At 40.0% G+C, this 10619-nt stretch overlaps 1 protein-coding gene across 4 annotated transcripts in view; it reads right to left on the reverse strand.

The window, feature by feature from the left end:
- Positions 1-513: 513 nt before the first annotated feature.
- The window catches only part of RHOT1 (ras homolog family member T1), a 54798-nt gene continuing 44692 nt past the window's right edge, over positions 514-10619 (reverse strand). For 3 of the 4 annotated variants that reach the window (XM_042453650.1, XM_042453649.1, XM_042453651.1), the window contains one exon: positions 514-3361. In XM_042453650.1, the coding sequence (XP_042309584.1) occupies positions 3244-3361 (118 nt within the window). In that variant the 3' untranslated portion in view covers positions 514-3243. Of the gene's footprint in view, positions 3362-5404; positions 5549-10619 lie in introns of all 4 variants that reach the window. The other variant, XM_042453648.1, reaches the window with a different exon arrangement.

Below are 10619 nucleotides of genomic sequence, written 5' to 3' on the forward strand. Positions count from 1 at the left end.
GTTGAAAGTAAAGCCAGTCAGCATAAAGCAAAGGAAATTGTAAACATGCTTTAAGCAGAAAGATAAGGTGGATTTTTAAAAAGGAAACATAAAACACCTGGTGGGGAGAACTTATCCCACGGTTTCTCTCTTTGTCTCATGTCACCTAAACACAGATGTAGCAAAGGCAACCAAACAGTCTCTTCTTTGGCATTTTTATGTGGTGACCACAGATACGAGTATTATAACATATACACCCTGAAGTGTTATAAACAAATGTACTTAATATTTCACAGGATCACAGCAACATATTAGAAGAGAGTGACTGAAACTTGCTAGAAAAATAATATGGGGGGCAATGTCAGATTAATCAGGCACCAGGCCTTGAGCTCAAAATGTTCAGTTGATAGCTCCATTAAACTTATTTTAAATGATATCTGAAGGATCACGTTAAAGGGTAGCAGGCCTGGGATAGATCATGTTGCTTCTGAGAACACCAAACTTGGCTAGATGAACTAGAATAAGAGGCATCACTTTTACAATACTCTCATGAGTTTAATGTAGGACGAGAATTTAATTTGCTGTTTTTCCCTCTCATGGTACAAAGAGTGTTTTCTGTCTTCCATCAGGATTCACTTGCTCCTGGGGGCTACACAAATACTCAAAAAATTCACACTCACCGCTATCTATCCAATTTGCATAACATGGGTTTTAAATCACCAAAACCCATGTAGTAGGCAAATAGATTTTTTTAATGTTCATGTTATAAAACAATCTAATTAAGATACTCAACTAGAATGGTCATTGCTTGAGTTTGGTACCACTTCTTTTTCTGCAGTTACCACTTTTTTCACTGAGCCAGCCTCAGGAGTTCTGTGGCTAGTCTTGTAGCTCTGCTTTGTACCCACAATCATTAATATTATCTGTAATGAAAAAATCCCAGGGACAACTGAAAGGGAACACCTGCAAACTACAAAAACAACTTCTTCAAAGAGCAGCATTATAACCAGCATCTTCCTGGTAATTACAGTAATAGTGTAGAAATCCAGGCTAAGCTCAAGCCCTTAACCGGTGGTTTATCTCTTTTCTGAATACCAGCTTCAAAGTCTCACAGCACTGTTAACAGCTGGTGTGTGGGAAGATAAAATCCAACCTGAATTACAGAAGCTTTCTTAAAGAAATCTATCAGAGCTAAACACCAAATTCTGCAACATGAACCTCCAAAACCATCTTGTCCAACTTTCTGAGCAGGGGTGAGCAATGTGTGGCCCCCATTTCTTTCTGTGGCCTTCCAAGGGCCATCACCAGCCCCCATTAAAAATTATAAAAACAAGATACACAGTTTATGTTTGTGAGGATAACAGCAGCCCAGGCAGCTTACCAGAAATCCTATTTTTAGTAGAGAAAAGTCTATTAACACTTCATATGTCCTATCAGTCTTGTTTTTGCTTTTAAAAAAAGTCTTTTTTTTTTTTTTTTGGCATCACTTGCCCTTCAAGGTTTCATACTGGGTCCCAAGACCCACAGAGACTGTCCAGTCCTTGTCTCAACCTAAGGTAAAAGCAGTCAATGGTGACCCTCCATTTCCTTCAGTTCCATGAATATCCACTTTACCAGTGAGAAGAAGAAGAAGAAGAAGAAGAAGAAGAAGAAGAAGAGACAAACAGGCCTGACCCAGTAGCTCCAGAATGATTACTTACATCTTTTGTAGCAATGGAACTCCCAACTATATGCCAACTAGAAAGCAATGACAGGTGAAGTGGTTTTATTTTGTGAGGTGTTCTATGTCCCTAGCAAGCACCATGAGTTTTAAATGTTAGAAAGTCCTAACCATTCACTCTACTGCTAACACACAGCATGGCTAAAACTTCCACTGTTTGTTCATAGAGTGTTCCTCCTGTGGGGACTGCAGAAGCATGTAGGGCTGCCTGACTGCTACTAAAAGTCATAGGACTATAAGCAGTTCTGTGCTTACTCTTTTCCCAGCTTGGGGTTCATGGCTCTCCAAGGCAAGAGAAGCTGGGTGTAACTAGCCAGTGCCAACCACTGAGATTTACAACTGAGCAAGATTTAAACCAATAATTGAATATGGTCCTATTTTCAAATGTGAGGTGCATTACATGGCTGGAGATAATGTTTCTTTACTACTGTTCACATGCAATCAATACTGCTTCTCACAGTAGAAGAATGAGCATTCAAACCATAGCACAGTACACTTATTTATTGAAATACTTGAAAAGGCCAGTGGTGGGGAAAACAGGAGGAATTTTCAATGACCCTCATCTTTGTTTGTTTTGTTTTAAAAATGCCACCTACAGGTAATTCCAGCCAAGTTTAGGATGCAGTGCAAATCATGCAACTAGTCTACTACTGAGTAGAGTAAAAGCGCTGTGTACTATTTCAGTTCTATTCATACACAGTTTTTAGAAGAAGGACTTGCAGAAGTGAAGGGATGAAACAAACACTTTAGGTGAATTATAAACAGTTATAATATACAAACTGATTTCTCAATGAATTGGAAAAGGCTACAAAACATCAACTGGGAAATAAGAGAGCCACAGAATGGCACACAGCGCCAGATGTTGACAAGTAATTGACAATACTTGTTTTTCACTGAAGAAAGGAAGACTCATCCTTCTGCCTCTCCTCCTTGAGCTGTGGCACATTTAGCTGTACAATGTAGGACATACACAAACAAAAAAACCAATCAAAGTCCAGTCAAATTGGCCACAGTAGAACACTTGTAAAATACAACTAGTGAGTAAATGAGCAGTTAAGTTACTTAAAGAAAAGAAGAGCCGTCCATCCCCAAACCCCATACAGACTTCTCAAAAAGAGAAGTTCAGATGCCTGTGAAATAAATAAATAAATGAGTAGTGATCCTGGACTTGAACCTACATTGCTGAAAATAAATTCTAATTACACTCTCTCACTCCATTTGCAACACCTAACAATAGGACTTCTAATATTCTGGGGGGACATTATGCCTCACTGCCTTAATATGTACAAGTTATGTTACAATAATTCCCTTTTGGCCTTACAAATGTAGCCACTTGTGGCCACTGTAATGCAAAATCTCTTTTCCAGAACCTATGCAATACTGCAAGTTTAGGAATATCATTTAAAATAATCTTATCCATGAATTACAAATAATAAAGTAACTCGCATATATAAATATTTCTAGCAGATTTAGAATGTACATAAAAGTTTTCCCCCTTTTGATAGGTCCCTCCCCCCTCCCCAAGAAACATGCTTTCCTCCAGATCATCGTTGCTTTAGTAATGCTCTGTACATGGCGAAGCCCAAAACAGCAAAGACTGTAGCACCAAAACTTGCTCGAAGCCAAAAGGTAGAGCTCTTGAGGTCAGCTTGTGTCACATGCCTGCAATACAAAGATAATTGAAAAGAAAATGAAACCATCTTCTGATGGCAGCATCCAAAAAAGACACACACAACCACACATGTAAGCTTGCTCTTGGAAACTATTACACTTGTCAGTGTAATACCAGTTACAGAAACTCAGTACTGTATTTCATAAGAACTGACTTTTTTCTGCTGAGAGCATTGTGGTATTTATGGCTCGGTTACTAGGTCAACTAGACTGAACTGTAATCCAATCCACTTTTGACAGCAGTGTAATAAACAAATTGGCAATATTTGAGTCTGGACCCAACATGCTAGGATGCTCTTCAAGAATCTGTTTGAACCATCTCACACTACCACTTTTTGTTGGTTGGGATTAGATGGCAGAAATATTTGATTACAGAAAGCGGCAACAGAATTGCACACCATGAGAACAAACCATCCCCTGGTTTCATGCGTAGTAGCAGACATATTGAATTATTAGTAAGATAATTTTTTAGAATTTGTATTTAGATTTGTGTGTTTCATGATTTAAGATTTTGGGTACCGGGAAATACACGCGCAAGGCTGGCCACTGGTATTTTAAGTCCCCTAAACTCTAGCATCCTTCTTCCCTCATCTCTACCTTTAGAATCCATGCCTGCCATTGAGGATCAAATTAAATATCATGAGTCCTAACTGATATAGATGATCCCACATAATCAATGAAAAATTTGCCCAAGCCATGTTATCACTAACCTAGGTATGATGAGTTGAGTAAACAGGGGCTTCTTGTTGGCCTCCACATAGTCATCATGATTTGTCTCAAAGTATTTCTAGTAAATATGTAGCCAAAAAATGGCTGCCCTTCCGCTTTCTCTGTATCATCTGGACCCAACACTGCACCTGTGAACTGCAACTTTCATAATCCCTGACCATTTGCTGGGAGTTACTGGAGTTTTAGTTCAAAATGTTTACAGGACATCAGGTTGTCAATCTTTAATATACACTGTTGCTTAACTATATTAATACTAGATCTTTAAAAGAAAAACAGACTAGGAAAAAAAACCCAGCACATCTACTGATCAGCTCCTAGAAGGCTGGGAAAAGATTAGCCCTCCATCCCTGATCACTGGCTATCTTGCCTAGGGCTGATGGGAACTGGAGTTCAACTATACTTGCAGGGTCACAGTTTTCCTTCCTCTGTTTTAGAGGATGAAGCTGCACCTTTGACATGACACCTAAGTCCAATGGCAGGGCTTAACCATAATATCTAATCATTTACATCATAAAGCTAAATCTGGTACATAGACTAAAAGGTTAGCAAAACAAGCACTAACATCAACAAAAGAAAATACAATGGAACAGAACAGCATGAGAATGATGGATGAAAGAAAGCCATAGTAAGCTTGACAAGACAAAACCACATACCAGTTTGTGAACATGCTCAGCTAGATTACATTTTAAAAGGTAGTTTACCACAGTCTGACAGACAGAACATTTTCAAGCAAAGGTTATTGCAGTGACCTTAATTTAAGGCACACTGATTCTCTAATTGACTGTTACTGAATAGATTTAAGATTGTTTCATAGCACTGAAGACTAGAAAGAATTCTCTGGCTGAGGCATTTTCAAATCCAAATTAGAAATAATGGGATCACCACAGAAGTACAGGACATAAAGAGCCTCCAGGCATAGCATACACTCCATAATGCCAGGCAGAGCAGATTTTCAAGTAAAAATCAAGGAACTAGCAGGCTTCTTCAAAAACACAGTGATTGTGCCATTGTTACACATTGCCACAAATAGGCCAAAACAGATTTAATTTTTTTAGGAACTTAGACAACAATCATTCTGACAATCCATACAACATTGACAGCTTTGTCAGTTTACAGCCAGGAAATCTGTGAAGCAAGATATAAAACCACTTACAATCAATCTTGATATCTTTTGTTTCTGTTTCACATGATATTGAAACAGATTAAAAGCAAATGTCTAGCATGAGTTAGTACTTCCCATGTCTTGAAAAGCAAGGCATTTGTTGGGGTTCTCCTCTAAGGAAAAGCCAGTCAGGAATGTGTTACCTGTGTTCAAGTAACTCTGGATCAAGAGATGACTCCATGAAGATGGAATCTTCTACAGAGCTGACGGCGTGCACTTGGTGAATAACACTGCTCCCCTCGTCTGATAACAGCATGGCACCCAACTCATCTACACGGGCTCTTAACCTTTTTACACACATGCACAGTTGGCAGTTCATAGCATTACTCAAAACAGCATGTTACATACCAACACAGCTTATCATCAGCTACCCATCTCTTTTTAATATGACAGCCTTTGTTCTTGTGCGCAGGTTAATAAAAATAGCATGTGGAAATTAATTATGGATTCAAAGGATGTAGAGACTTAGTCTCTACAAAGCACTGATTGTTTGCAATATGGTGAAGTGACATGGCAATTAATCTTCTGAGGTTGTCTTGCTAAACATGCAATATACCTAGGACAGAACTGATCTGTCAAAATAATTTTACATTTGTTTGTTATTTCAAATTTGTACCCTAAAATTAAGGGAGGGGACTTTTTGGTAAAACTCTACCGCATTACACACCGCCATTTAGTACGCGCTCTGCGTGTACTAGGGTTAGGAAGGGGTGTGCTAGGGTTAGGAAGGGTCTCACCTTCCTAACTGGCCCTGTTCCTAGGACGCGCGGAGCGCGTAGTAAATGGCGGCGCCCGTCCATACAGGCGCTGCCATATTTACGTCTCGGACGCATAGCGTCCAGACGTGGCACGGTGGAAGTGACGCTGCGAGTGCACGCCTCACGGCGCCACTTCCAGGGGCCAAAAAGGAGCGCCATTTCGGTGCTCCTTTTTAGCCTCGCCGTCTGGCCGCTGGGGCTTCTCGGCATAGCTAATGACAGTGGTGGCAGACCACCCGCTTTAGGGCGGTCTGTAACGCGCCTCTTATTCAGTGTATTTTTAAAATGTGTTTTTACTGGAATGCAGTTTTTATGGGTAAACATGGAAATTACTGTGCTGAATTAACAAGTGTCACTTTGTGATGAGAATATTACACTAGTGAACACTGATATTCTAGACATCTAGATGCTCCTAATGCATCGGGAAATGAAGGGGGATCTAGATAGAATACTTGACCATTCTTGTTAGTTCTAGAAAACACTATGTTATAGAATAGTAGCAGGGGAAAAGGAGTGATTAAACAAGCTCCCCGCCCTCAGCCCCTGCCTGCAGCACTGGAAGGCAAACATGGGCCTAGGAATCCTGTGCTTCCTTTAAAATGTGTCATTTTTCTTTAAGAAGGAAATGTGTTTGCAGCTCATTTTAGAAGCAAATTCTCACTTAAGCATCATATATGTGTAAAGGCATTAAACCCTTTGAAACAACGGTTTGGAAAAGATGGTTTTATTTATTTAAATAAAGAAAAGATGTCCATTTGTCTGGCTTCTGGAGGACACAACAAATTACAGGCTGTCAAAAATACAAACAGAATGTTCTGATCTCTTTGCAGACATGGTGTGTGTGTATGTGCGTGCACATGTGTGTGTGTGTGTGTGTGTGTGTGTGTGTGAGAGAGAGAGAGAGAGAGAGAGAGAGAGAGAGAGGGAGGAGCACCTAGGGAGTCATTTATACCTTACTATACCAGAAATTGGCATGACATGCAAATATAGCTGCTGCATATTTAGGTGTTCATTTCCCAAGTACTAAAAAAATGAAATCCAGTTGCTTGTAATAAGTTAGATTCTATCCATAGAGAAAGTTCTTTATATTTTAACATTTCTGAAATTTTGAAAAAGGCCATCTGAATGTTAACCTAAAGGCACTTGTGTAGATATTGCCTAGCTTCTGCCTTACATTCATTTCTTCCAAAAACATAATTAAGAATTTCTGTTCAAAGGGATGCTGCCCAGAGGATATTTTTGTTAGCTCAAAACAAAGTTTAGCCCACTTTTCTACTACTTAGTTTAATTTTTAATCGATTAGACTCAAGCTTAGTTTTTTACTTTTGAGAATTAAGCCTCTAACAGCTCAATCCAAAATTAATGGGCTATAAACTCAAAAAGGTAAAAAAGAAAAGAAAAGAAAAGGAATACATGTAGTATTTGAATCCATATGCAAAGATGGGAGAATGCTTCCATCATTGCCTTCCTGACTTGGAAAGTGACAAGTATGAAGAGGAGAAAAACAAAAACTCTGATTTTCCAGCATCTTTGATCTTGTAGAGTCTTCACACAAACAGGCACTTCCCTCTTCAGACCTGTTGATCTCTACATGAGAAGGGATGATGGGATGGGATGCCAGGCCCACCTCTCTTTCCATATTTCAAACCAGGAAACCAATACCTGAATGGGGCTGATGGTTGTCAGATGTGCCAAAGCAAATATGTCTGCATTGGAAACTGCCCTGGGATGTACACTGTGAGATACACTGTTGAAATACCTTAAGACTAAATAGATATAGTGCACTCCTCATAAAAAAATAAAAAATCTCAAAGGGAAGTTGGAAAGCAATAGCTGGACTATGTTAGTATGATTAGGGAAGAGTGACTTGAATCTATACAGAATAAGCAGGATTTCACCCCCTCCCTCAAACCTGCTGACAGTACACTTTTATCAAGCAGTAAAGACTCTTCCGTCATATAAGTACAGTATCAATATGTATTGAATTTGACTTCGATGTATTTTTTAAAATGAGCACATGGACAAGCATTTATCAAGATTTTGGAAATATTTTTTTCTCTACATAAAAGTGTGTTTCCCAAACAGAAACCAGACAGGGTTTGTAAAAACAAAACAACACCTGTCCATCAGCTTTTAGTCATGTTATTTTGTTATTTTGCTATCAGTGGCAAGAACTAATAAGACCAGTTATGGTATATAAAAACCAAAATGTTATTTTTTAAAAAGAGGTAGAAACATTTAGAAAGCCAAAATAACTATTTAATGCACTGTTCAGTTCTTACTCATTGCAGGTGTCAGTAGTATATAGCAAGGTTTATAACAAAACCAAAATTCTTAATGTTAACTATGGGGAATATAAACAGCATTAACAAACAATGAAGCATCCCACCAATTTATCCACATGTATAGTAAGCAGCAGTTCATGTGGACAAACACCAGGTCGGATTCTACCTCAATTTAATGTAACTCATTTTAAGGCACTGACCACACATTTTGTTCTTGTGTACCTTCAAGTCATTTCTGACTTATGGTGACTCTAAGGTAATACCTAGCATGATTTGTTCAGAGAGTGTTTGCCCTTGTCTTCCTCTGAAGCTGAGAGACTGTGATTTGCCAAGGCCACCCAATGGGTTTCCATGGCTGAGTGGAGATTCAAACACTGCTCTCCAGAATTATAGCCCAACCATTAAACACACTGCCTCTGGTTAAAAATTAATCTGTCATAAATACAGATAAATACATTGAGAAATGGTACCGGATTTGTTTTTCTCCCAGATTTTTTTTTCAAAAACCCACTGCATCCTCTTCAGCTTCTACAGTCTCTTAAAAACAGGGAATTGTGTTTTCCTGTCTCCCTGGCAGATCCCCACAGACTGCTTTTGAAATTAAAAGATTTAAAGATCAGTTGGGATAAAGGGGCATGACCTTCTTGACAAAGGAAAGGCAATGTAAAGAAGAGGTGTAGGCCTGTATGTTCCTTTATCTGTTTTGGGTATTATCCTGTGTACAGGTATAGATACAACAGTGAAGACAAGTAGCAACAAGTCTGCCTGAGTTAGCAGTAATGAAAACAGAGACAAACCCAAAAGATATATAGCATCGGGAATAGAAGGAAGTAAAACAGAGCTGGTACACTTTGTGGTTCCATTAGCTCTCAGCTCTATATCTCAGGTGGAGGATACAGTTCATCTTGCTATCCACACTCCTACCACAGGACTGTAACAACCACATGTGGTTTGAGTTTCATGAAGATTGAAAAGGAATAGTTCACTATGTCTCATTTCTTCAGTCAGATCTAAGGCAACCCGCAGCTGAAAGCAAATGCAGGCAGGGATACACGAAGCCTGAAAAAAAGAAGAGCGTCCATCCACACCAAAGTGGACTTGCACTTACAAATCAAAGAGTCATCTGTGTAGTCCCAAACCTACTTAATACAATGCACCTTTGGATGGGAGCCAAGAAATGCTTAAACACTATTACTGTGCAAGGAAGGGCAGCCTAAGATAAAAAAATTGTCTCTCTTTTGAAATTTTCAAAATGGGAGAGAACAAAAGAACAATAATGCAGTTTACACTGACTGAGAGACAGGTGGCTTTGTAATACTATTTAGCTGAAAATGCAAAAGGTTTGTGAAATCAACACACTTTGGGCTCAATATAATATATGAAGATTCTGACTTTGGAGTTAAAGATCTTATTAAATATCTCCACCAATCCTGAAATTCTCCAATGAAGAAAAAAGATTTTCCATTAGAATAATTCCAGTTTCATGGTATCAATGAATCAGTGGAAGTCTCCTACTTTTAACAAAGGCATGTTACAGACTGCCAAAATAAAGCTGCTTCGGGTCTCTTTGGGGGTATGCTATTTAAATGATGCATGGGTCCTAAGAGTCCGGAGGTCGTGCCAAAGCCACACTCCATTCCTAAGCACTGGAGTGCAACTTTGGTGCAGCTTCTGGATTCTTAGGATGCATGCATCATTTAAACAGCATACCTCCAAAGAGACCCGAAGCAGCTTTATTCTGGCAGTCTGTAACAGGCCTAAGATTCAGGCCCCATTTGCACTGAAAAATAACCTGGTTTGGGAACCGGATTATTTCCCTGAAATGTCACGATCGATTCTATCCGTGGCATTGATTTGCCATGATTGTGGCATTTTACCCCGGAATTCCGTTCACATTTTGCAATGGTGTAAACTGCCACGATCCTGGCAGGGGGGGGGAGGAGGAAGATGAGGAAGAGTGGAGGTGGCTGAGGGAGAGGAAGAGAAGGAATGACAAGAATGGAGGGGGCAATTGGAGGTGGCTGGAGGGAAGGAGCAGGACTGAGGGGGCAAATGGTGGTGGGTGGAGGGTAGGAGCAGGACTGAGGGGGCAATTGGAGGGGGCTGGAGGGAAGGAGCAGGACTAAGGGGGCAATTGGAGGGGCTGGAGGGAAGAAGAAGGACTGAGGGGGCAATTGGAGGTGGCTGGAGGGAATGACAAGAACACAGGGGGCAATCGGAGGCAGCTGGAGGGAAGGAGCAGGACTGAAGGGGCAATCGGAGGTGACTGGAGGGAGGCAAGAATGGGGGTGGCTGAGGGAGAGGAGGAGGAAGGA

This window comes from Sceloporus undulatus, chromosome 2 (assembly GCF_019175285.1).
Source record: "Sceloporus undulatus isolate JIND9_A2432 ecotype Alabama chromosome 2, SceUnd_v1.1, whole genome shotgun sequence".
Classification (NCBI taxonomy): Eukaryota; Metazoa; Chordata; class Lepidosauria; order Squamata; family Phrynosomatidae; genus Sceloporus; species Sceloporus undulatus.